The sequence below is a fragment of the Galendromus occidentalis genome, unplaced genomic scaffold, assembly GCF_000255335.2.
Source record: "Galendromus occidentalis unplaced genomic scaffold, Mocc_1.1 scf7180000077497, whole genome shotgun sequence".
NCBI lineage: Eukaryota > Metazoa > Arthropoda > Arachnida > Mesostigmata > Phytoseiidae > Galendromus > Galendromus occidentalis.
The window spans coordinates 979,206-1,005,549 of record NW_003805485.1 but is presented as its reverse complement, the minus strand read 5'-3'; the positions used below and the strand labels follow the sequence as shown (position 1 = coordinate 1,005,549).

At 50.3% G+C, this 26,344-nt stretch overlaps 3 protein-coding genes across 3 annotated transcripts; 1 reads left to right on the top strand and 2 right to left on the bottom strand.

Annotated features, from left to right (window-relative positions):
* Positions 1-619: 619 nt before the first annotated feature.
* On the bottom strand, positions 620-3,153 carry LOC100899993 (lipase member K). Its single transcript, XM_003746539.1, has 7 exons — positions 3,022-3,153; positions 2,472-2,758; positions 2,082-2,331; positions 1,785-1,964; positions 1,501-1,656; positions 958-1,105; positions 620-822 (listed from the first exon to the last, which is right to left on the bottom strand). Exons 1-7 carry the CDS (start codon positions 3,151-3,153, stop codon positions 620-622), a joined length of 1,356 nt encoding a protein of 451 aa, XP_003746587.1.
* A 6,182-nt stretch (positions 3,154-9,335) lies between these two features.
* Kdm2 (Lysine demethylase 2) lies at positions 9,336-15,383 on the bottom strand. The gene is made up of 18 exons (XM_029112399.1): positions 15,310-15,383; positions 14,343-14,504; positions 14,130-14,185; positions 13,327-14,005; positions 13,115-13,176; positions 12,922-13,024; positions 12,626-12,775; positions 12,294-12,502; positions 12,083-12,206; positions 11,546-11,728; positions 11,306-11,392; positions 10,946-11,173; positions 10,643-10,827; positions 10,341-10,488; positions 10,071-10,242; positions 9,784-9,935; positions 9,601-9,675; positions 9,336-9,481 (listed from the first exon to the last, which is right to left on the bottom strand). Exons 1-18 carry the CDS (start codon positions 15,376-15,378, stop codon positions 9,395-9,397), a joined length of 2,931 nt encoding a protein of 976 aa, XP_028968232.1. The 5' UTR covers positions 15,379-15,383; the 3' UTR covers positions 9,336-9,394.
* Positions 15,384-18,479: 3,096 nt separating this feature from the next.
* Orai (calcium release-activated calcium channel protein orai) lies at positions 18,480-23,212 on the top strand. Its single transcript, XM_003746454.2, has 5 exons — positions 18,480-18,500; positions 20,394-20,515; positions 20,639-20,795; positions 21,918-22,076; positions 22,238-23,212. The coding sequence occupies exons 2-5, from the start codon at positions 20,402-20,404 to the stop codon at positions 22,420-22,422; spliced, it is 615 nt and encodes a 204-aa protein (XP_003746502.1). The 5' UTR covers positions 18,480-18,500; positions 20,394-20,401; the 3' UTR covers positions 22,423-23,212.
* The last annotated feature ends 3,132 nt before the right edge of the window (positions 23,213-26,344 follow it).

The window sequence follows — 26,344 nt, the reverse complement described above, 5'->3', positions numbered from 1 at the left end:
GTTTAGGCTCCGGGAAACCGCTCGAGAGAATCATCCGACCGAGTTTTGGAAAATCCGCCGAGCGTTTGAAGCACTCAGCCTCAGAAGATCCGCACGCTGCTCGCAATGCCGTCGAGGGATTCGCGGGGGGGGAAGGCCTCCTGTCTCCTACCTGTGGCTTATGGAGAGTCGGGAGCCAATGGATAGACAGAGCGACCTTGCTTCGAATTCTCACAGACTACTTTATTCTGTCCGCAAAAATCTCACTCGATGGAAAAAATAATGCCTTTTGAAGACTTGGTGTGAGCCCGCTCGACTCTCTCACGGCATCGAATCTTGATTTGGCATAAATTCGTGTCTCTTCCCTCGGGTTTTCGTTTCTGGCAATGAGACGAAGCTATAAGACAACTTTCAAAGATGCTTCGGAGAACGACTCACAATTCACAATCGTTCAGTCAGTCACAACCCGATAATTCCGACGGTCTTCTCGACAATACTGTAAGTTATCTACAAACTGTCTGCGATCATTTTTTCTCTACCGCTCGTCGAAGCTATGTGAGTCGAAAGTCAAGCAAGGCTCATCAAATCGGAACGTTGGAGTCAGGAAGCTTCAATATGTAATGCATAAGGCCCGTCAGCGTCATCTGATCGGAACGCAAGGCTGTGGCACGAGGTATTTCCATTCTGCTTCGATTCTCGGCAGGATCTTGGCGAACGTCTTGTTCAAGGAGATATCATGGTCGCGGAACGTCATGTATATTGCGTTGACATAGATCTCGGCGTTCTGTCGCCCCACCAGTGGGTCCACATGCTGAAAGTTGGGGACGCTCACTTCGAAGGCATCTGCAAAGCGTCGGTATCAGTCTCGATTCATACAATCGTTCAAATCGAATCAACCAGGCTATGGCGACGAGAGGAGTAGATAGCTCGCCCAAAGGAGGTCGAGAATGATCCCGATTCTAAGTCATATCCGCTCACATTTGGAGGCTCGGGGTCCCGAGATGAAGGTATGGCACAGCTCGTTTCGGATCCGTTCATTATCGGCGGGAGTACTGAATATTTCCGTATTCGCTTGAAGCATAATGTGCGGAGCTTTTATCCGGCTCAAGTCGAATGGTCTTGAGTCCTTGGGGAAGGGGGAGGGGAAAGGAATGAATCAATGAGAGACTGACGTCCGAGACTCCCTTCTCTGCGGAAGGGAGTCAGTCAGGGCGATTCTGGCGAGCCCGTTCGTTCTGAGAAGTTCCGAGGGGGGAAGGTGAATGAATCTGGGTCTGAACCCGGAGAATCTCCGCTCCTCCCCGATTGCGCTTGAAGGAGCGGAGATTCTCCGGGTTGAGACCCAGATTCATTAACCTTCCCCCCTCGGAACTTCTCAGAACGAACGGGCTCCCCAGAATCGCCCTGACTGACTTCTCCAGGATGAGCGGTAAACACTTCAGCATTAGGCCACACGAGGACGAGCATTGGAATGCTTGACAAATATTCTCATTCCTTTTGATGGCTCCTTCGGAATCTTACCGGTAAAGTCGATCGATAAACGCTCCTCGGGTCAGCGAGCCACGAAGGCGAATATCTCCGATAAAGTCCGGAGAATGTGTTCTGAGAGAATTGGATCATCTCCCGACCAAACCACTTCGTAGGAAAACCGCGTTTCACTGCCTTCGAGATGATCTCCTGAAAATAAGTCCAGTGCTGAGTCAGGATAGTTCGCACGTGCGATTCTCAAATAAATATATCTGGGTTCCAGACGACCACAGAGTAACCCGGGACAATATCGATTGGTGCCGAGACTTTTTGCTCACTCTATCCATGTTAATATGTCCGCGTCGGAATCGGGCATCCCAGAGCCAATTGACTATCCGCTGCTCCAACCCTGGAAGCGTATCAGCGAGCCTTTGGAGGAATAACGGGAACTCCCAGAAATGTAAAAAATCGAAGTACAGGGTATTCGAGTCGAAGAGGCTCATATAGATGTCTCCGAGCTGGAACGAGAAGAATCCAAATTCATGGTACTTCAGGCCTGGTTCGAGATCCGTTGACCCCCCGGAGCCTCAAGCCGAAAAATGGACATTCGGGGAAGAAACTTCTCTCTGACATACCTTGCCAACCATGAAGCGATGAAACTCCAAGAAATACTTGATCCACCCTCGAGGCTGTGTCACGGCAGTCACTGGGACCATTGTATAGTGGAGTCGCACCTTGGCGTTGTATTCTGGTCTCGTCGACAATAATGCCAGGGACACGAATCCACCCTTAGACATCGAAACTAAGTTGAGACTCGGGTAGCCCGTCCTCTGGAGGACATAATCGATACTAGCCGGGAGATCTTTCAGAGCGTTATCATCGATACTGAAAGCGTTGGGTGAGCCGGGTCAGAAGGGGAGTGGAGAAAGTAGTTACAACCTTTTATGGACACCTTCGGGTAGATCATTCTATTCCATGGCGTTGTATACGATTCCGGGGACACTATTCGCCGAGGAAGAGCTTACGTTGTGTTCACATATTGATGTTTTTCGATCGGACTGTAGGACGTAGCGCGATAGTTCAATGCCCAAACATCGTAACCGTTTTTCGCCATGACCATGGCTAAACTATTCGACGGCTTTGAAACGAACCACGTATCCCCGTCGGCGATGAGAGCATGCACAAATAAAACGGGGATTTTCGGCCCTTTGATTCTGGGGTTCCATAGATGGTGCAATGCCAGAGTGCAGTCATCTTCCGTCATAGTGTATTCCCAGTCGAAGGCGAGGCCGTAGCTACGGATGAAAACGTCCTGAAACGTCACGAAAAACATCAATCGAGCGAAGCTTCCAAGCGCCTCTCTATTCCCGAAATTCTCGAGGGAGACTGCATGTAGGAGAGTTACGATTGACCTCTCTCGCGTGACCTCGATCCGCGTCATCCGATCGTTCACACCTGACAATGGACCTTGACACCGGTTGAGTTTTTTTTGGGTTCTACCGAATATGGGACGATCACTGCGAGTCACTAATTACGAGAAGAAGTCATAGAGTTGCGGTTTTAGATTCCACTCACCGTCCCCTGCTTCCATAAAGAGTAATCTTCATCCCAAGGTCTGTCATCGAACACCGCGTTCTGACGGAAGCCGATGGCACTTTGAAGGGCGAGCAGGCACAGAAAGGATATTTCGATTGAGCAGCATGACATCGTCCGGGTTCGAGTGTTTACCACCTGCAGAATCGGCGAGACAATCAGCTCAGTCGCGACTGCCGATTGGAAGTTGTGCCTATTCCCTCGGCAAGTGCCTCAGAAATTATTTCTCGCGGCATCTGTGACGGCTTTGCTTGGATGCATGCATAGATTGGCAACAGTTACTCAGAACGACCTTCCCGATCTTACAGCAGAATAGGGAATGATCCTCGACGCTCCACGATCAACTTATATAGGATGCCGTTGGCGTCATCCTTGGGATCCAGTTATATCCCTTCAGACCTAGACTTGTCCTTCGGTGTGAGAGATCAGACCTTTAACGCGCCAAAAGGAATGCATTGAACTCTACCTACTTTACTTTCTCTCGACGGATCGAGTTCGAGCTCCGAAACCGGACAGCTTGGGCTTTGAGTTCACTTCCCGAGCTCTCGGACGATTCGTGCTCTAGGTGGACAATGGACCAGATCCAGACCTCGCGGGACCTCGCGGATTAGCATGTTCCACCCGAGTGTACTTGGAATTTCGCGAATGATTACTCGATATCCCAAAAGGATGCAATCAATGCACGGAAAAGTGAATCATATGCGGGGCCGACGTACAGAGAGCGGGATATCAAGTCCTAGCTGTCTCTCTCACGAACTACTTCGAAACGCTGCGACGGCAAGCGTAAGGACGGAAAACACGCGGATTCATCACACGGAAGAACATTGTGAAGTGTTGCCGACCAGTGGCGACCAAGAACTCTAATGATTTTTCCAGGGAACCGACGGAGGGAGAGTTTCGCTCATGACTCGTATTGCGAAGCCTGAGCACCTGATGAAAAATCGTCGCCGCGAGCCATCGTGTAGGAGGCAGACGGTCTTACGGGTCACGAGCGGAAGCTTCATTCACCTTGTTCTGGATTCTCCGAAATGCGCTTGACTGATGGGGTCAGTACATGCGGAGAAATCTTCGAAAATTGAATTATTCGGTATCTGAATAAAAATCCCATATCTTGCGAGCATCGAAGGCTTCAAAATATTTTGTGACAGGACTGGACAAAGATCCAGAAAACCATCATTGGTTGTCCGACGAAGCTCTCTGCGAAGTCGTCGACCCGAGCAGCGAGGTCAAATCGTTTTTCTATGTGGTCATTCCAATTCTCCTATTCCGGGGGTGCCCGTTCCACGCAAGCGTCCGGAAACTCGCCTCCCCTACAGCCAGACACTGCCGATGTACGAAGCGCTCTCCCACGGAATTTCAGCTCACGAAACTGAGCCTTGTCGAGTTCGTTGGAGCTGAGCGGTATGCGTATGATATCCGTCATAATTCTACCATAGTTCTATCATACTATCTACCTATCATAGTTCGGAGCTTCGAGCCGAGAAGCACTCTGATCGACCGCCGGCTAATGCTTCCCGGTGAGCTCCACCTCCGAAAGAATGAATCCTCCATCACGGAGACACAAGAATTAAGGAGAAGATCTAGCCGAAAATCTATTTCAAATTCTTATAGAGAGCATAGATCCGCGGGTCTCCGTCAAATGTGTCATTCGGCTCGTCGAAAGCTTTTTGACACGCTCTGTCGGCTTCAACCAGATCAATCATCGATTTCCACTGTTTTCCCTGTTGAGGGAATCGTCCCCTCATATGCAGAGCTGCAAGATGCTCGCGGCTGACGACACTGAAGTCTTCTCTCAATGACTCAGAGCTCGGGAGAGCCGGGAGAGAATTCGTTCTTTATGGAACGTTGAAAATAGCCGCAATCAATAGCGCAGCACTTTCTCGTCAAATCGATTTGACCGAAACCTCTTTCTGCAACAGATCACATCGCTCGCGACGCTTACCGTTCGGAACCGGAGCTGCGACACTTTCTCAGGAAACGTCCGATATCATGTATCCTGTCGACTTGTACGAGCTCATTTGAATTGATGATGTGGAAAATTCAGAACGACGGCGAACGGCACTTCCGATGGCTAATGCACGAACACCGGATCGCGTGATCCGTCAACGTTGGCGCGCTTCGAACTAGTTGAGGTTCACCGATAGTTTCTCTCGAGATTTGCGCCGGGAACCGCTTCAGTGGAAGCGAACTGTCGGTCTCTCGAGGGTCTCCCAGAGCGGTTTCTTGAGAGTGCAGGAGAGGCGGAGCGAGTTCATGGAGCGGCCTCCGACCACGTTTCTTTTCGCGGAGAAGACTTCACTCGAACACGGATGGCTCCGCCGTGGCTGACGGAAGCGTTCTGCAACCCATGCGGAAGGCTTCTGTCAGCTGTAACCGGCGCCGACTGTTTCTGATATCAGCCGACCTTGGGGAGCACCGATGGAGCGCTAGATAGATACTTGCGGGACAGTTTTATTGAGTAAGAGCGAATGAGAGAGAGCAACGTAACAGAAGATTAATGCATCCCGTAAGCGACGAAGACGGTCGTCGACACAGCGCTTCGATCTAAGAATATCTGACATTGATTGATGGACGGCGAACTTGAAGAAGACCGGGCGCATAGAGTTCCGGGTTCACGCCTTCCACCTCGGAAAGTTTACCGTTTGAACCTACGCTACTTTTCGGAAGAGCTATGCCATCGGGGAAGGTGTACAGAAGGTAAATCCACCCATACCGCGGACTAGGTACTCTACAGTGGGAAACTGTTCGCTGAACTCCTTACGATCACGAAGGATGCATCTTTTGAAACAAAAGTGAATCCTAATTCGATGGGAGCGGGCTAGCGTGTCATCAACTCCGATGGATAACATCGCTCGCGTGCCGAAAAGAATCCGGTTTGAGGATCTCAGTGACTTCAAAGAGAGAATCGAACCTGGGGCGGGACCCCGACCGATCGAAGTCCCTTCCAGGGAAACCTGCGTCAATGCTCTGACGGAGGGAGTCGGACAGGTGGCGTCAGCGGTTTTGCGAGAATCCCAAATTGCCTTTAGCGAATAGTTGAGCATTCTTCTGAATGAATCCCACGACGCGCGTCCTCGCTCGCGATCGATTGTGACTCGAGACCCGTGAGTCTCTAGTCGCGACTCCAGAGACAGCGAAACGCATCAGCGAGGAGCCGTTCCGAAGTTTCATTCAGCCGGAACTTCGAGGTTTCTCAGTACCCGGTAAGGCCCGAAAGAATTTCCGACCGATCGACCAACTTCTCCCAGCTGAGTACATAAGAGCGTAGATGCCCATGTCTGTCATCGCAGATATGGAGAACTCAGGGCTACAGAACGGAGAGACCTCAGCTCATTGGCCGCAGGTACATGTCGCCTGTCGCGAGATTCTACTGTGTTTTACTCGCTTCGCGCTAACACGAGAATCTACTTCATCAGCTGAGCGATGGGGGGTCTTCGGCGAGCGATGCTTGTTTTCCATGCTTTCGACCGTGTTCGGCCCGGATTGTCGCGATCGCCGCTAATGGCAGAGATAGCGGACAAAACTTTCGCTCAATTTTCGGAATGCGGACAGGATCTCGGCGAGGAACAGGCGCAAGGATACGGAGAGATTCAGGTTCAAATCTTATCAGAATCATCGCCTGGTGGCACCCCATTCGTTATAATTCGTCATTGAACCGCCCTACCGGAAAGCCGATAAGGCTCCTGTGTCCGCTTTCACGAACTCGCCTCCGATTCCATGAAAAACGAATCTGCTCATTCTTGGAGAAGAAAATCCACATTTTAGAATTAATCTTCGGTCGCTTCGATCTCTGCCCCAGGCCACATCGTGAGGGCGTCTAGTTCCGATGTAATCGTGTTGGGCGGATGAAGAGCACCGTTGCGTTGTCGGAGCGCAGCTCGCGTGACATACCGCGGCATCACGATTCTTGGAAGTAAATGGGGAATAGCAGTGAAGAGGCTAAGATACTTCTGGGTCTGCAACACGCAACAGGCCGTCAACGGAATTTCAGACTGCGTTTTATGCGCGAGAACGGCTGATAATAATGGGTGAGAAGACGGAATCAGACGAAAACGTGGGGAATAACCAAGATGGTTTCTCGCTGCGAGCTCAGAGCCGCAAACACCGATCTTCTCTGCATCTGAAGAATCATGCCTGGCTAACAATGGGCCGCGGTGACACCAAGGATCTTATCTGATCGATCGCCTCCGAACTTCGGCTGCATTGGAGCGAAATCAAGTCTTTGCTTATGAGCCCAGTCGGCTCCTTCTCTGCTCGAAGACTCGTGCAGAGAGAAGAGTTGGTGGAGAGCAGAGATTCTGGCGATCGCTCCGTCTCGGTCAAAACTATGTTTTTGCCGCAGGGGATCTACCCTTCTCCGAAAGATTATCCCTCGTGCTGACAGCATGAACATCCGTCTCACTCCAGTAGCTAATACCTTGAGCGGACTCTCGCATTGTCGGATATCACCCCGGTGTTAATCTGGGGATGTCTTTCAGTACGGAGGGCTCGTTCCGCAAGCCGCGACGCTTTGTGGGCTCTCGGCCGGCATGCGAGCTGAAAATAATTTATGCATATCAAGATTTGTAGAATCCGCTTATGTAAGCGTCCCTGCAACAGAACCAGGATCCAATCAGACGGAATTCTTTACAGAATCGATGTGCATATATAACATACGTGAATCTTGCCGATTGGATCGGTGAAGGTGAGCGGAAAACAAACAGGCTGATGGAGCACATCCGTGCGATTGCTTCTGATTAGGTAGTTTTTGTTTGAAATGCCATGATCCCGAAACCCTGAATCAGTAAAATAGTGTTAGCTGTTCTTGAATGAATTCAGAGGGAGGTCGCAACCCCCGAAACCAGGGAAGTCTATCTGTGGGTGCGAAAAGATCAGGCGGATCGACATTGGTAGACGGATACCAGAACATTCTGTCGGGTCCCAGAAAATGGAGCCATCGAACGGAGAAGACCTTGAGCGGGCACAGTGTGACAAAAAGTTCACCTCTATCGGAGATTTTTCCGCTATTCTAGAACCTAACCGCCCCCCCCTGACACAGAACTTGAATGGCGAAGCTCAGACTCAAGGGATACACATAAGCCGGGGGGCATCAACGCTCAAAGAGCCCAGTGCTACAGAATGTACAGAAACTCGTCGAATTTCCATTTTCTCTCCATGAAACATGCTCTACGAGAAGAGATAGACATCGTTGTATATCCGCTTCCATTTATTGTACATACGAGAATTATCATTCGCGACATCATCATCACCGCTTCCGTCATGTCGGAAGGACGGGTGTATGATCTTAGTTCCGATGAAGGTGTTCGTATAATGACGTGATAAAGGAATTTCGTAGGAAGTCGATATTCCTGACATTTCCTCTCCGATCCGTGCCCATCATGGATATCATCGTCTGTGACCATCAAATTACAAGTTGATTCCGACGGCGAACGGAGAGAATTTTACAAAAATATGGTAGTATACAGAGAATATCGTCTGTATGCAACACAGGATGATGTTCTAGACAGCGCGATCAAATGCAAAACCTCATTCAGAGGTTTATCTAAAGAGCTAGGATTCTGCGGGGCCACCGACTGAGACGTGGTTCGGGGATGTTCCGATTGACGGAGTCTAGGTCTGCGTCCGGATACCTCGCCCCGAAACCCGGCAGTAGCGGTATCAGCAGAAACCCTAGCATTTTGGGAATGAGTGAGCTCGTCTTCACTAAAAATGACGGTCACTCGCGGTTTTCGAAATTATGTTCCGTGAAACTACCCACGACAAACTGAAGATAACTTCAAACGAGTGATCTTTAAACATTGCAAGGAGAACTGATTGGGAAAAATATTGCGAGCTCGGAGCTCTCGTGGGTTCGACTAGTTTTTACATCGACAAGAATATTTCTAATGGGGAAGCTCGCAGAGTCGACGTTCGTCTTTTTGGTGGGGTCACTCGATATTCATCCTGTTGAGATCATTCTCATCAGATCTGGCGACTTGTTCTGAGTCGAGAATCACGGCGCCCGACCTGGGAGTTCAAGCACTTGAATCATCGATAAAGAAACCGAGAGTCTCAATACGGAAGGTGTTCTCCTGAGCATATTAACGTACGCGGAACGTCGACCCGCTCGCCATCGAACGGAAGTGATAATTGATGAGAAAAGAAATCTGCAGAAAGTATCTAACTCAAGGAGTACCTCAAGGGAGTGCCCTTCCCCTCGTTGTCAGATCTAATTTCCCAGTCACATTTCGGTTCGATAGATCTTCGATCTCAACGTTTAAGTAAATGTGCACCGGGTATGAGATCGTTTCCTTGTCATATGGTTGTCGCTCTTGAATCGATGCTTCGAACTCTGGCTCGAATCCAAACGATTGGGCTATTTAGCTGTGATCAATTTCCCTTCCCGGATGGCGTTCAGAGTCGACATACACACGAGGAGTCTCTTTATACCGTCTTCAGTGACCTGGATCCAGAAAAACGAGGGGAATTATTTCGATCCGCAGGGAAACATACTTAGGTAGTTCCAGGTATCCGCTTCATCTCAATCTGAATGCGGCGATATCTCCGAAAATGGTAGCTCACCTTGGTGCAGCCTCGCGCGTCCAAGCACTCGAGCTTCGAGCATATTTTCAGAGCCTCGAGTCCTGCATCGCTCACCTGCAACACAAGGATTCCTTTAGAATAGGACCGCCTTCTGCTTCGATTCCAAGGCGACTCATACCATTCGGAGAAGACGATAGCCTCGATTCCGCTCTTCTGACTGACCTGTGGGCAATGCGATATGACGAGACGGCTGAGCTTCGAATGCAGCTTCGACGCAAGCATCATCAAAGAGAGGTCCGTAACTCGATTACAGTTGGAGAGGTCGAGTTGTTGCAAATTTGGCATGTGCTGGCAAAGACTCCGAATTCCACTGTCTGCATGAAGGAATGAAGATTTATTCATCGATTCCGCGGCTAATCCCTCCATGGATCGCCGGAACGGCGGAGTTTTACGGGAAAGGGTCCCGAACGGCGACTCGAATTGGATGTCGATTTTCCGCGAGGACTCACCAGTGAGGCTATTTCCGCAAAGTTTCAGTTCGCTGACGGCTCGCATCTGTTTTGACCATCTAGCATCGCTTGTGTCAGGACAGAGGAGGTCCTTAAGTCTCTCATCATCGAGCCCGTCTACCCAGGACAGGTCGAGAAAACGCAGCTGGGGACCCTGGTCAGCATTCAACGCCTGCGTGAATAATGTACATTGCACATCTTCTCCTCAGAGTAAGGTCTCGAAATTATTGATGTCGTCCAGCGCTGGGATCACGAATCCATCCAACTCACCTTGAGGGAATGGACGGACAGCCCGCGGAGAATCAGACCTTTGAGGGATGGAATTCTCGGTAGTAACCACAAAAGTTGTTCTTGGCTCATTGAGGTCCAGGATACGTTGAGGTACAGAGGCTGTCGCCTCACAATACCCACGAGGGATCTGAGCAAAGGAGAAATCGATCCGTTAACCGAATAGAATGACTTTGGCGAGAAGCCCGGAAAGTCCCCGGATATGATTATCATTATTTTATTTTTGGTCAGCTCTTCGCTCGATCCGACAACGAGTCGGTCGACACACTCGCGGTTTGACTCACTTGCTGCTGAGACGAGTCTTAGAAACATCCATGTGCTTCCACAAGCTCGCGTGGGTCGCGAATTCGTTCCAACGTTTGCACACGAGGGAACAGTTTTGGAGATCTTTGACATTGAGGTACTGCATCACTAAAAGCATGATTTGGGAATTGTTCACGAAACCCTCACAGTTCGACGCCGGGGGCTCCTGTAGGGAACGAGCAGCAGTGAGTTATCGAGACCTCCACCAAGGAGGGTAAGAGAGCCCCACTCATTTCTTGAGGGGGCATTGGGCTCCGCCGAAGGCATGTCAGGCATGAACCTACCAGACAAGGCGCGGGACGCACGACGCACTTTGGTTGTACAGCGATCATTTTATTGCTGAGGTTCTCGAGAACGCCCTGGCGTTGGGCCTGCAGTGACGAATGCTGGAGAGACCGATTCTCGTCCTCGGATTTGATTTTCTTCTCTGGTGGACTGTCATCGGGATATCCTTGTACGAAGGGTGTCACTCGCGGATGTCCCTTACCACCTCCGCCTTTCGTGTGACGGGTCTGCCGAGAAATATTCACGTCCATTTCCGGCTTATCCATCTCAGGCAGAGATTCTGGCCCGTGATCGGCGGGGCCCTCGAAGCAAACCAAGTGTCGTACCGAAACGGTTCTTACATTTCTCTCAAGTCTCACCTTGGCTTGTTCTGGTTTACCCTCTTTACAACATTTCGGACAGTCCCAGCTATTCGGAAGGTCTTCGTTGAGCAAGCCGTCGTTTACCTGGAACGATCGCCGAGTTTCTCTACGTGGGTACCACTCGATATCATGCAGGCCAGATCGACCTCCGGCCAGATTTTCCGTCCCAGCAATTAAAGCTCATTCTTGCTGTTCCAGAAATCTAAGTCAGGAGACGGGGCCATCGGATAATCTCACCTTGAACTCTGGGTGTGCGATGACAAAACAGTCGGGATGAACGATTTCCCAACATTGAACGCATTCCATCAATTGTTCTGTGGGGATCACGCCATCGTCCGGCGGAGGAACCCCGGGAGGAGCCAGCTGGTTCGGTCTCTCGGTTTTACAAATTATGCATTGTGCAGTATGCGGGAGAACCGGCTGCAAGGTTTGACTTATTCAACTCTTGAGGTCACCGAGAGCTTTCTCTAGTATGCATGCGGATCAGTCGATCGCGGTAACATCATCGAAGCCCGGTACGTAAATTTCGTACGAATATTCGATAGAGGCTCGCGAGGCGCATACGATATCGCACAGGTTCCGGTGACGACATAGCGCATTTGAATTTCCAATTCGAAGAAGACGGGATGGGAGCGCAGACAATGGCTTTTTTTTCTTTCAATTTACAGAGTTTTGGCGGTCTTATCGCTCGAAATTATCGAGAGAGCAATTTATAAATTGCTGCTTCCAGGCCGATGTGGTATCACAGTTAAAACTTCGAGCGTATTTACTCACGGCCATGCACTGTCTCGCCAAGCAAGACTGCTTCATACGACCCGGACCTCCGAATTTCCGCATGTCTTTACAGAAATGGCAGTCACCGCAATCGGTTCTCAGACACGCGTCGCATTTACGGCATCTGTAAATAGGAATCTTCAGCGAAATCCGGTTTCGCATCCGAGGAATTCCTTGCTCTTGATCTTGGGATGGAGCGTCGGTCTCGAACCTTGTTCGCCGTCTTCGAGCCTTGTCCTGGTCTTTTTCGTGACGCTGTTGCCCTTTCGGGGCTCTCGGAGCAGCTAAGGGTCTCTTCGGACCACCACCATTTTGTAGAATGAGAGGGCGACGCTTAACGGCGCCTTCCGGCCAAGTTAGGATGGGATGACCAGTGATCGCCAAATCTTCATCGTCATTGGCATGGAGCGCGACAACATGCTGTAATGAAATCGTGGTTTTAGCGTATTCCTTGGAGCTCCGGAGAGGCGTTCTCGGTCACCTCTTCCATTGGTTTGAAACCATAGCAATAATCCCGAATAGGAGTAGGTACAAGCCCCTTACAGCGGCATCTTGGAGGAGAGCCGTTGCGTCCCGTAATAGATCCGGACAGCTCTTCTTCGACGGTGGGAGTCGTTGCAGATGATCAATGATGAGTGACAAGCCATGCAGTTCTCTCTGCGTCAAACGGATGGATTCCATCTCCGGCTTCACCTAGGAAAACGAGCACGGTTCAAACCATCTCTAGTGTGATTGAACAATTCTAGTTCCGAAATCCTCGGAACCAAAATCCCGATCCTGCCGTGGGATACCTCTCTGAATTCTCACGGTTTCCCTTTCTATTGAAGAGGCACATATACCTTTGGCGCCAGGAGGCAGTTGATCGAGACTGGTTTTCCTTCTTCATCGCACGATAGATGGTTACGTCCAGTCACACACATGACGTATCTCTGTAGTACATACCTGAAAATCGATCGACAGGAGTCATTGATTATGAACTGCATAGAACTCAGAGAGAAGTTCCGTCGATATTTCAGGCGAGCTCCGACTTACCACATCATCTCGGTGTAGAATGGATAGCGGAATTTATGGGGCACTTTCGTTGTGTCCTCAATCTGTAAGGAGAGAGCTCGTTTCTTGAAATTGCTTCTTTTCCCTGGTCTCTAAACTAGGTGATAGTCGGGGAATGATCAACTATACAATGGGACCGAATCGATTCATGGGAGGAAGGAGCCTTTCTCGATTTCTCTCCGATTCTCGCTTACCTGTGCAATTCGGAGTTGCATCTTGATGCCGAAACTGTGGAGGAAATTCCCTCCGAAAACCAAGGTATCTATCGGGGTGTACACAGCGTGGATCCAGCCGCTAGGAATGAAGAATGTCTCTCCGGCTTGGAGTTCAATTCTGGCACATTTTTCTACCGACTGTCCAAAGAAGATATCGCCTTGTTTTCCAGAAAGTACCCAACTTTCATAGAGTTTGAGGTTCGTTTCTGTCGGAGGAATCAGCCAAAATATCTTCTTTCCCCAGAGAATATGATACCAAACCGAGGTGCCACCAAAGTCGATATGAAAATCTGTGTAGCAGCCCGCTACAGACATCAAGCAGTATTTCTGAACTTTGGGATATTTCATATCGTCCAGAGAGTTCGTCGCCTCTGTCTGCGATTCCTTCAGATGTCTGGGCCAGGCGACGTCGATCCAGTCGACTTGACGAACCACCGTTGGGCTCTCAACATAGTTTTCGAGTTTCGTGTGGGAGAACTCGAGCGATATGACGTTCAGGAGTCGTTCGCGTTTCGACGCTGGTGTGTTCATGTATTTACACCATTCCTTCATGGTCATCTCGGTGTTTTTCTGCGTAATAACGTCCATGACGTCCAGTCGACGTCGAGATCCCACGCACATGCGAACATCGTTGACATTGAACTTCTCCGATGGCAACCTGCGGACATGAGAGGGGGAATCGGGTTCAAGTTCGGTGCAGATCCATGAACGAGGATGGCTTCTTAGAACATAAACAGAGGGAGTAAAACAGAATCTTAGATCTCCGGATCATATCGACTTACCGCATGCCCAGATTGCTTTTATCCCTGAATAGCAATGGTTCCTCGAAGCCGAATTCCTACCGAAAACAGATGCGATGTTATTCCCAGGCTGGGTTCCGCGAGGCAGATCCGGGAGCGATAATATCATTGATACTCTCGGAAGGATATCTCGCATCCAAAAATAAGTGTTGATAGCAGTTCATAATGAGCACATGATTCGGAAGAGTCACTCACCTGGAAGTGTTTGAGAGAGAAATCGGCACCCGATGGCATCTCCCGGACGAAGGCCGGTTGGAATTCGGTTGACGTGAGTTTGTCCTCGATCGTGAACGTGCGTCCACCTTCCAGGAACTCATCTCCGAGCTCATCAGTGTAGTGTTTCCGCTCCTTGATTCTCTGCAAGGCGTTCAAGGCATTAGGAGACGCTAGACAAAATCTTGAGCTTGAGATCAGACAATCACCGAATGAGCGGATCGGGATGTAAATAAGAATTTACGGTTCCCCGATGGTGCATTCGGCCCACTGTATCGTGCCACAAAGGTCCGATAATGACAGAATGACAAGGAGCAGAATATTCTCCGAGTGCGGAAAACTTTGCTCTTTCCTTGCGGCAATGCGCATTCATGCCTCATGCACCATGATTTTTGAAGCGAACGACGCGGAGGCCCCCGGGTGAGTGTACCGTTAGCTCCGTCGGAGGCACTGCGCTTTCATCGCGCAGGGAAGTTTCGAACACCGCAAACGAAGTTCCACAGACACAGACCCTCGAGACCACGCTTTACGGACCCCGACTATCGAAGAAAAAATCGCGTCTTCGAATCCGCTGCTAACGCTTCGCGCAAGGTTCTAGTCGGAAGACATATGATGAAAGTTCACATGACGGATGTTTTGATTCATATGCGGGAGAGAGAGAGGAGCTGTTTTGTGGGTGGGAGGGAATTGCGGCACCGGAACGAAGTTCCTCGATACTACTCAAACGTTCGATGGGACACAAGAATCGTTCAGGCAAACACTGGTTCCATGAGAATGAGGTCGGGTCTATTGTGCAGGTGTAGAGTGGTGTACGTGACAAAGCCCAACTGCCCCACGGAGTACCCCAGCCACGCGATTTTCAACACCTGCACCGCACTGCCTGGTATCGAGTCGCATATCAATCGAGAGCTCATTTGTCGCTCTATCCAGTCCGACAAAGTTCAAATACCTTTGAAAAAGTAGTTCCTGGGGCTCCAGGAGTTTCGCAGCGACCTAGCTGTTCGTCGCTAGACGCCATGTCTGTTGTTTGGTGTGGGAGAGAGATCACACCCTTCTCCTAGCTTATGCTAGTGGGCGAGCGAGCGGCGGCCGGGCGGACGACGGGGTTCTCAGCGCGGAGCTTCCTCTGCGAGCCCCGAGGAATGATTGAACGTGTCCCGGGAAGGTCCCTGATCCACTGACGACCGAGGTTGCAGTCTCGGGGTTTCAAAATGAAGTTCTGGTCGCTCCGTCCTGCGAGTATTTAAGCGGAGAGAATCCACAGATCACAGTAGTACACCCTCTCTCAACAATGATCCTTTGAATTCTATCACACGGACTCGAGAGCGCTCGATGCAGGCCTTATCAGATAATTGCGAAATACAGCAAGGGGGACGCCGCAAGAGATTTTCTCGTCGAAACTGGCTCGAATATTCTAGGAATGATGCTCTACCAGTGTACTGATTCTTATATGCCCCGGAGTAGCCTTCGAAACATCGGCAGGAATGCATCCGCGACCGAGAGTGCGGAATCTCGAAAGAACCCCCTCGCCCTTGAAATGCGGGTTTCGATACATTTCTATACGGTCCACGATAGTTGCTATGGTACTCGAGCTAAATGAGAATGATTCACATGAGAGCTGAGAGTTGATTGGAACTCCGTGAACTCAGAACCCTTCACAGCGCTCGGGGTGAAAGTTTCTCTTCCGAAAACGAGTGTATCTCGCTCAAAGACGAGGGGAATTTAGTTAATCCATGCTCTCAGCCGGAAGTGCTATTGTGAAATTGGTGTGCCGCTCGAGAAATTCGGAGGAGCTCGGCCGATCAGGAATCTGGAATTCGTAATGCATGAGGTCGAGCGACTCGGAATTTCTGGGTACATGAGTTGGTCGGTGAAGACCCCGAGCAGATGATTCCGATTCATTCAGCGCAGTTTCGGAGAGCATCGTCGAAAAACCGCAGGGCCATCAGGTCCAAGCAAATGAATCGAGGGCGGAAACTGGAAGTCCCAGACGGCGGCGTCATGACCGGAAGACCGAACGGCGGAAAAATTCATGCGACATGCAGAAATAGAGGGAATGACGGGCGGACCTCCGAGGATGGAGCAGATTATCTCGACTTCCCCGATAAGGGGAAGTTCTATCTAAAAGTTCTATCTCTGGTAGAACCATGAGGGGCGACCATTTGTCCTGGACTCATCGTTTTTTTCTGAAACATCCCAGAGTGGCATTTCTTGTAGGCTCGAATGATCGCCGAGATCGAGAGATGCTTCATTCCGCGGTTGCCCTCCGGGGATTAGCTTTCCAGCCGGCACCGCCCTGATTTGCATTTCTCACAATGTGCCCTCGACCCGCCCGTATCTTGAAGAAAACCCCTCCAGCGAGTGGTGTATCCAGGAGCCCAGGGAAAATCTCTACGACGTTTCATATGGTGGTCTAATATTCGAACGGGGAGGGGGGCTATCACGGTCATATCGAGTGGGGATTTTCCTGCGAGCGTCATCGCCTTCTGCAGATGAGGGATCTTCAATCGTGCAGGGGCGCTACCGGAGTTCCGGTTTCTCGTAAGGAACATGGATCCTCGAACTGTCACAGCGGTACGTAGTCCATCCGTAGTCTCCCACGTGATCGAGAATCTCTGCCATGAGCCAGCCGCATCAACGCATGACGGTCACATGCGAGAACCCGCTCTGTACCGGACAAATCTGTGATCGTTCGAATCTCCAACGATCTGTCAAAAATTACTCCGATGAGAATCTGCCGGCGTTTCCTCATTTAGCATCATCCGTCGGAATGGATTCACGAGCGGCGGCGCGGCAGTGTGAGTCGGTCGTGATCCACACGCCTCGAACCCGACAGCTGAGTGGCTGACTGTCTGACGGTCTTCCGCTGGCGGCTACAGGAGTAGCTGTCGGCCCGCCCGCTTTCTCCGTGGCCGCTGCTGCAGCAATCCACGGGAAGAGGGTTCTGTTGTTTATTGTTCCTGCTGTGGTCGACTGCAAGAAGCGCTCCGTAGAGCTGTCAGAGTATACAGCCCTTGTGGAAGAGTTCAATGTGAATTCTTTGAATTCCCGACTTGTGCTCGTCGAGTCGACAACTGTGACTCTCCATGAGTGCACCTAGTGGGAAGATTCGTGCGCCAATCGGAAAGAGAGATTTTCCTGACATAAAGGCTGAAAGCTCCAGACGCGGATCTCTCTACGACTCATGTGACGCGAGGGATTCCGAGAAATGATGGAGAACATGAGCGCGTAGGGTGCTGCCTTGACATTCCTCTGATGTTTCCATCACCGACAATATGAGCAGAACCTTGAATTAGGGGGAAATCCGAGTTTCTGTACAGCTCTTCAACCGAACGCTCGCCTCACTGCTCAACTCAGGAGCAGGACCGGACGGGAGACATGCCTCTCCAACGGAGCGATGACGAGGGGAGCCAAGAAAATCGTGAGTTCTCCAACTTTTCCCACCCAGGGCAGTCTAATAACCGGTTGATTTTCGCTCCAGCCAGCAATGCGTGGTAGTGCGTGGATGAGGTGCTTCCTGTTTACAATCAGAGCGGCTGGGACGACGTATCCACGAAGCTCTCGACGAAGAGACTTCGATACTGTTTTCTCAATTCAGCCGACATCCTGAATTGGAGCCATGAAGATTGTTGGGTAGCATGGGGGACATCCTGTGATTGAAAACACTCCAGATCCTCCTTCCTTGGATCGGCTCCAACAGAACCGCACCTGAGTCCTCTCGGACGATCCCACCTGTTAGACATCTGGGTTAAATCGGATTTATCCTTGCTTCCGACACGCTCTTTTGAAGCAGTGTGACGCTTCCAGGGAATCGATATTTATAGATCAAATTAGATTAGGAAGGGAATCAGGCCGCCTGTGAAAAGGCTTCTTTATCATTATCAACGAGACTCTGATTGTCAGTTTGAAGCAGACGACGTTCGGGAACCTTGATGGCAGCTGATCCGCAGCCGCTGCGGCTGCACCACCACTGACCGCCGTTCGGAGTGTATTCATACCGGGTGCCTCAGAGAGGCTGTTTGTTGGTCAATCGGTTCGGTTGTTTTTCTTTTCATTGGACGAGACGGGTGAAATCCCCGAGTGATATACCAGGACCAATGCCGCTAGAGATCGATGAGCACGTACACCATAAACTGCTGAGTACGTCGTGGGGATCTCCTGAACCGAGGGAGATCCGTTTCGAAGAGGAAAAATTCCTAGACTGGCACAAACCATTAAGCAAGTAACCTCCCTCCGTATTCATTCACTAATCCACCGATTTCGCTGTACTTATCATCATCTCCATACTCGAATTGTCCTAGGCTATGTAGAAACTTCAACTCGACGATCGAGGGTTTGGTCGAACTGAGAAGGAGGCAGGATCCTCTCTGCCTTGTGAGAACGGCAAGTCTCGAGCTATGCCGGAATCTGAAACCGATTCTGAGAAGTCGATGCTGGAGACTTTCATCCCAAGTTGCCTTGCAGATTCGCATGCATTCACGATTTGCTCCGTCTTTCGTACCCTCTCCCATTTGAGAATTCTGCCTGCATATGAGGGATTATCTCAAAGAGCCCCGAAAAGCCGTAACATGATCGGAAGTGCCCTATGATTTGAATTTCAAAGCATGCCGGACAGAATTCCGGAACACCCGCTTGGCTTCTCGGTGTCCGCAGCATGGACTCAGACGTCCCGTGTGGACGAAGGCGAAGCACACCCCAACTTCTTGTACGTGTCATATTTGGAGCACCGCCGCCCGATTATGGATTCGATCGGGATGGCAGACAACCATATTTGGCGCGATCTGCGCTTGAAATGCCTTTGTCTCGTGACTCTTTCCCGGCCGAGCGCGTATAGCTAGAGCCGCAAGTTCCAAATGGAGAGCTCGACCCCCCGTGACTTCACTGGCCGCATCCAATATATTAATTCAATCGCGACGGCCATCGCGGCATCTGGAGAACGCTTGAGGCTTTGCGAACCGTTTACCAATCGTAACTGCTCATATCCCATCGAACGATCGGACTAGGAAATTCGGGTGACGAGCTCACGATGTCAGCTTTCGTGGAGGAAAGCGATCGAAATTCTCTCAGAGGTTGTGGAGGATAAGTGACTGGCCTTATCCTCGCAGTGTAAGTCGTAGCCACTTATTCACGACTCGTTCCTCGTAGCTTCTAGCGCGTCACGCTGACGTGGCCAAATCGATCATCGTTGGCTGAACGCAGCTCAACAACGATCTAGCAACACTTTCAGTACGGTGGCGGGAATTTCATTCGAAAGGCGGAGAAGAAACGCTCCGAGCTCAGCCCTTCGGTGTGATCGCCCCGCCGCGTCGGTCCTCCTCCCAACGGATTCGTAGCCTTTGCGAGGAGGAACGGCGTTCCACTCGAGCAGAAGCTCTCAAGAAAGTGCTGCTAATCATCCTGACATCACGGAAAATCTTGGACCCGCACACTCGTCGGGGGAACGTTTACCCTTTACCTGTGGAATCCGTCGAAGAAACGGTCTGGTTGGGGAAGGCCGAGAGGAGCGTTTACAGGCCGTGATCATGGGAACGGATGGCAGGAGGGAATACAGCTCTCGAAGCAACCGCGCTCATAGGGGCATTCGCCGCCTTTCAGCGATGACTTCCTCGGGCGCTTTAGTCAGCACGGCTGACTGCCTGACTCAAGTGACTGACTCGCTGGCTAAATGACTGCGTGGCCGGCTGGCGGAAGGTGTTCTTGCGGCACCGCTCCGTCTCCCTCGATTCTTCTGCGAGCTTCCCATTTCCACAGAAAGAGTCTAGATACTCCTCTGCGATTCGAGGTTCTCGCTTTCACGACTCACTCAGATCAATCGAGCGCGCGTCGGATCGCGAGGAGAATGTGCCCGCACTAGCTGGAAAATTCTTCATGGTTCAAGCATGACCTTCACAATGTCGGCACCGCAGTCCGTCTTCACGACCTCAGTCTCTCTGGACTATCTGAATTCGTCCCGAGCGACGATGTTCCCCGCTCCTCGATCTTCGTCGGACCACATGAACCACAGCTCACAGTCAGTGTCTTCTTCCGTTCAAGTTCGCGAGATGTCGAAGCCGGAAAATAATGTGACAGCTCTGAACTGGCGCCGACTCCATTTGTCCAGGGCGAAACTTAAAGCCAGCGCGAGGACTTCGGCTCTACTCGCGGGTTTTGCCATGGTGAGTGACGATGCAGATTCCAAAACCAGCTCTTTCCCTCGAGATCATTATTCGTTGGGCTCATTTCTCAAAAATCGAAAGTTTCGGAGAAAGCTGTGATCTAGACTCCAAATTCATTTACAGGTGGCCATGGTAGAAATAAACCTCACCAAAGATATACCGGAACCTTTGTTGATCGCTTTCTGTGTGTGCACCACACTCCTAGTATCCGTTCACATGTTGGCGCTGATGATTTCTACGTGCATACTCCCAAATCTGGAAGCCGTCGCGAGCATACACGGTAGGTCGATTCCATCCACCTGACTTGATAAAGGCGTTTCTCCCTGTGTCGAGGATGATTCTTCCTGGCAGACTTTTCTGACAGAAACGCTGGTCGGAAATAAGCATATCCGTACAAGGCTGACTTCAATGTCGACATTGAGCTGAGAGAAACTGTTTACTTGGGATGGATCATGCATCCGACTGTTTGAGAGACTCGTCTCCTCGCTGCTGCGAGTCGCCGGAGCGACTCCTCGTAATGCCAGGAATTTCGCGTTTCCTCCATCCGACTGTCATTATTATTGCTCATTTCTCTCCGTATGCAATTGCCGAAAATTCGGGAGAGAAGCAGAGAAACGCCGCAGATTATTTACAGATCGGGGAAAAATACACGCGCGGAGGTTATCGTGGGATATCGAATGGACCCCTTCTGAGTCAAATTTGGAGAAGCGCGCGAGTACCAATTACGAATCTGAAACGATCTAGATCCCGGACGGGAATTTTCTATTGTAGAATGTTCCCCTCCGTTGCCCGACTTTCGCCCTTTCGGACTATTTCGCAAAATCCTCCGGAATCGAATCGTTCTGCTTGTACGAGGAAAGGGCATGGATGGTGACGCTGATCAAGTGATATTGCGTCCGCAGGAACAAGAGGTTCTCTAAGTTATGCAGGGTAACTGTGGCAGCCGAGGATCTGTCGTCCTTCCCACACTGGTTTTTCACGCCATCCAGGCTTCAGCATTCGTGCCTCCCTAGCATTATTCGAATGATACTTTGGGACTACTCTATCTCTGTAGCTGAAACTCGCTTCTGGTACTTGGTGAGGGCGTTGTCGTCACAATAATAATAAGGACGATGAGACAGAATCATCACAAACGATCGACTTCTCAGATTCTCTTGATGGGTTGATGCGAACAAAAGGTTGAATCTTCTCGTAAGTGAGCTCATTAGCGTAACAGACGATTGTTCTCGAGATTTTCCGAGCGCACTTTTGCTTGGCATCGGAAATACACTCGCAGGCGACAATGATTCTCCTAGTCGAACAGGGCACTGAAACTACGCTCGACGAATCGCTTCTGCCATCATCTCATTTCCTCTCGACTTCGCCTTCCTCCCGAACGCTTCGAAGATGCTTTTCCTTACAGGGATCGCTGCCGTCAACGAATCTCCGCATGAGAAGATGGCTGTGTATATTGAAATTGCGTGGGGTTCCAGTACAGTCTTCGGGATTCTTTTGTTCATCGCTGAGATTGCAATCATTTGCTGGGTAGTTTTCATCGATTCCCCACATGCAGCTATCGCAGGTGAGATGGAGCGAGCTTATCGACTTCCACTCCTGTCAAGGATTTTCCGATCATCTCAACCTTTGGATTACATCCCGCATTTGACGAGGAACATTTTTTCGCGATATCTCGAAGTCATTCCCAGGATATGAAGCTCACTGTGATTCGCTCCTTTTCAACAGGCACCATCGTTCTTATCCCGGTCGTCTGTTTGTTCCTGTTTTTCGCACTGCATTTCTACCGGAATCTCATTGCTCACAAATTCGAGCGCAGCGCCCAGAACGTTCAAGAAATGGAGGACATGATCAAACAGTTGCAAGCAGGACCCCACGTACTGAATCCGACGTCGGCTGTTCTCGAAGTCTGAAGTAGGAGAAACATTTCTACGACTTCGTCGTGGTAGTCGATCAGGCCACCGAAATTCACAGCAGCTCACTCGGTATCAAGAAGCTCGATCGGGTTGTGGCCGAGCGAAGACTCCTCATGACCTCAACGTCGTGCAAGGAGTTAAGCTCTCTCGCGCTCGACAGTAGACCTGCTCTGATATCGAACTATGAAGCTATGCAATTTCGTGAGAAACTTAGGTCCAAAAGGAAGCTATACAAAGTGGCTAAAAGCGTGCGATAAGATTTCGGCAGAAACCAGTCCGCGGGAAACTTCAGATGCGTGCGAGGAGTGGAACATTCGCGACGGTCCATTCTTGACGGTCTTTGCAACTCAACACGCAGATCGCAAGACTTTCTCCCTCCCTCGACACCAAGCGAAGATTGTCCGCGAAGGATGGACGATCCGCACAGCTTCTCTAGCTCATTCAGCGACATTGTTCTTTCCAGTGCCATCGCCACTGAATCCCAGTCGGCTCCCCAGGTCTATGATGAATGTTTATGAAAGTATCTCTGAAAAATTGCTCGTGGAGTTCATTGCATCTGTACTCTGTAGACCTCGGGTAGGACGATCTGAGAGGACTCGTTTTTGATAGGAGATTGCTCCAGCGCGAGGTTCCACAAGCCACCTGAATTGATTTACTTATTCGTAAACCTATCAGAACAGTTTTCGTTGTCTTCCCACCGCTGTGTTCTATAGTTCTATCATCAAAGATGGACTGTCAGTTGGAAACGTGCAGAACACGAAAATAATTCTGCGCTGGACAGAGCCATTGATGATGTAAATAAAGTTATTCCTTTCGAGCCCCAGCTCGGAGCTGTTAAGTTCCGTGTGATCAATATCCATGACCATGACTGAGTGAGCGACTCTCTTATTCACTCCTCTATCTTTCTCCGTTCTTCCAACCCATTCCAAATCGAGCTCATTATTTCTCCTCCGAGGAACTCCACAGTTTCATGCTGGGGAGCGCCAGGATCTAGCAATCGAATGAATCGTCGAATATTCGGCGGCTCAGGAAGGATCCGCCAGAGGATCATCCGCTGATTCCGTCTCAGAGAGGCCCGTCTTGAGGTAATGCCATATGGGGTCTCGACAAGAAGGAGGGCAACAGGATGTTTGAGAAGGGTGGAAACGACTCGGAGGCCAAGTTCCTACAGAATCTCATCTACCCGGCCTCACGGAGAGCGGGAGCTCTCGAAGACCTCGGAATATCGAAACACCTTTCTCCACCATCGATACATAAACGGCCAGCGCCCGGTTGGGATGAGCTCGCTTATCGATTGTCGGATCCCGCAAAAGTTTCAATCCATGACGAGAAAATCACTAATCCCACCCATACCGTGACACGACTGCGACAGCAAGCGCCGAAACCGACTCCTAGACTAGGATATTTCTCGCCGTGGAAGTTTCATCTGACGTGGCTTCCTGATATCAGGCGCCTTCAAGTTTCAAGGTGCATATATCATACGTGTAAGAAGCGCAAAGCTCCCATTTCTGACTGTGATGGGGAATCTTCCGGCCGTCTCCGAATGATCCCAGGATTCGGCAGGGTCGGGTTGTCGGAAAACCTTTCCTATCGGTTTTCACGGCCATGGACCTGATGTGGGTTCTTGATACGGCGTCTCCATGATCTAATGGCGCTTCGAAAACGAGGTTGCGAGAACCACATGTCGCGTGAAAGGATTGGCATTTGAATCGCGGATCGACTGATGGTAGCCAGCCAGCCAGCTAGCCATGAGTAGACCGGCGTTCATCAGGGAAGTCGAGAGTCACATCGACACTTTGAATAGATACACGCATCGGAACGAGCCATTTTTGTTTCATGGGCTTCCTTGCTCGCTTAGTCGGCTTTTTGTCATGCTGACTTCTGACAGTAACACAAGGGTGAGGCATTAGCATACAGATTCGAAGCAGGGATCCATCACATTTGTTAACAGCATTCCGTGCGTCTTATTCGCGGCGGAGCTGCTGTCTCCCAGCCTTGTCCTCAGCGTCCGGGATTCTTCTGTTCTGGAGCCCTGGTCCAGGATGTCTGTCGCCCACGTCAAAGACGGCGACGCCACCGACAGTGTCATACAGCGTGATACAGAAACAAACTTGAGACTCAATGTTCTTATTCTCTCCGCGTCTCCATCTTCGCATCGAGTATCGGGATGGATTGAAGATATGGGGGAAATGCAGAGGGATCGCGTTCCCTCGACGGATTCGAAGCCCCCTCCAGTTTCAGTTCAACGGTATTGGTGGAACGGAGAGGGAGGATCCTGGCCCGCGATTTTCTCGATTTCCAAACCGAAGTATGAGCTAGACGTTACGATCCACTAGAGATATGACATGAGTCGGCAGACGTGCATGACTTGCATCAAGCAATTTATAGGCTCGACGGAATATCCGCTGTCCATCGAAGGGTCCATACATATGCGTGAGTGTCGTCCAGCGAGGTATTTCGGACATCGCGGTGTCTCCTACCGGTGTCGGACGGCGCGTTTCCTGACGTTTATCCTATCTTCTGACGGACGAGGTCAATCATGTCCACGGCCCGGACGCACTACGCGTTTCAATAAGAACGACGCCTCAAATGCCATCAAAACTTTTGATCCCTATCCGAGCTGTAAATCTTTCGCTGAACTGATTCGGCATGTCTCGTGCAATCGGTTGCGCAAACGGACCACTTCTATCGGGGCTCCTCAGGGCGATCGCTTCCGTGGTTACTCGGTCGAAACGGCCCTCGAAAATTGGCTAGTTATCAGGGGTCGCACATGCTGTCACAATCTATCGCAATAAAATCTCAAAAGGATCTGGAGGGGGCGTGTCAAAAGCAGAGGCCCTAGCTAAGTCCATGAATGTCGAGAAATGCTCACTATAATTGCCTCTTATCTCCTCTACAATTTCCAGGAGATCGAGGAATGCGTTTTAGTATTGAGAATGTACACTAGAAGTCTGAGAGAGAATCTCAATGACCTTGGAAGAAGATGAGCTCTTTGCGTCTGTATCGAATATATAATATCGAATATAAGCCAAACTATTCGGCTTATCCGACTCCCTCTATGAGTGGTTCGAGGTCTAACTCACGCGATTGACCTCTCGGATTCCTAGCATCGAACTGGGAAATCCCGCGAGAACCCCCGAGCCGTTCGAACTCGACCGAAGAAATAAGCTATCGCAGAATATTTCCAGATCATGGCGTTCACAGACGTATCCGTTCAGCATTCATTGTAACACTTCATTAGCGGTCGGTAGTCCGTTGTTCCTCTCCACTCTGTCAGCTGATGAAGTAGATGATGTTCTTGTTGTTGTTGATGATGAAATTCTGTTCATCTTCATACTAAGAGCTATGTATTTCCTTGGATTCTTCTGACCCGCGAGAAGTTGTCAACCGCGAGGAGAGGGGATCCCAGGAGTGCCGTACACCCGAAAGAATATAAAAAAGCGTGCTTCGTACAGCAAACGATCACTCAGTGCCGAACATCTTTCCTCTAGCAACTGACATGGTACGCTTCGTGCTCTCGAGTACTCTGAACTCGACGAGAGAATGTGACAAATTGTACGCCACAGGAAGTGCTCAAGTGAACAAAAATAGCACGGCTGATTGCGAGTTTTTTTCCGAGTTTCGAACCGCAGAATATCTGATATCCGTTCAGTGCAGGACGATTCCAGTGCCTTCGGGATCGGAACTCAGGGAGTTGCAGCTCAATATTCTTTACCTTACAGCGCGCCTTCATCATAGCCGCCGCAGCTGCCGGCGTAGCTTTCGCTGGTTATGGAAGGCCAGCGGCCGGTAGAGACGATTATGACGAGGATTCTTATACCAAAACCGCGGCGATTGTCAATAACAACGCCGTCAACAACGTCCCGTATCAACCGAGCTACGGCTCTGTCGATACCAAATCGACATATCCCTCTTCCTA

Excerpts from the sequence above, each read along its gene's own strand:
- LOC100899993 (XM_003746539.1), bottom strand. The coding sequence starts at position 3,153 with ATGTCATGCTGCTCAATCGAAATATCCTTTCTGTGCCTGCTCGCCCTT. Across the intron at positions 1,965-2,081 it reads ATCGCTTCATGGTTGGCAAG|CTCGGAGACATCTATATGAG; the intron begins GTATGTCAGAGA and ends TTCTCGTTCCAG. Across the intron at positions 1,657-1,784 it reads GACATATTAACATGGATAGA|GAGATCATCTCGAAGGCAGT; the intron begins GTGAGCAAAAAG and ends ACTTATTTTCAG.
- Kdm2 (XM_029112399.1), bottom strand. The coding sequence starts at position 15,378 with ATGGCGTCTAGCGACGAACAGCTAGGTCGCTGCGAAACTCCTGGAGCC. Across the intron at positions 12,503-12,625 it reads CTCTCCTCCAAGATGCCGCT|CATGTTGTCGCGCTCCATGC; the intron begins GTAAGGGGCTTG and ends ATTTCATTACAG. Across the intron at positions 10,828-10,945 it reads TGCGTCCCGCGCCTTGTCTG|GAGCCCCCGGCGTCGAACTG; the intron begins GTAGGTTCATGC and ends CGTTCCCTACAG.
- Orai (XM_003746454.2), top strand. The coding sequence starts at position 20,402 with ATGTCGAAGCCGGAAAATAATGTGACAGCTCTGAACTGGCGCCGACTC. Across the intron at positions 20,516-20,638 it reads TACTCGCGGGTTTTGCCATG|GTGGCCATGGTAGAAATAAA; the intron begins GTGAGTGACGAT and ends ATTCATTTACAG. Across the intron at positions 20,796-21,917 it reads AGCCGTCGCGAGCATACACG|GGATCGCTGCCGTCAACGAA; the intron begins GTAGGTCGATTC and ends TTTTCCTTACAG.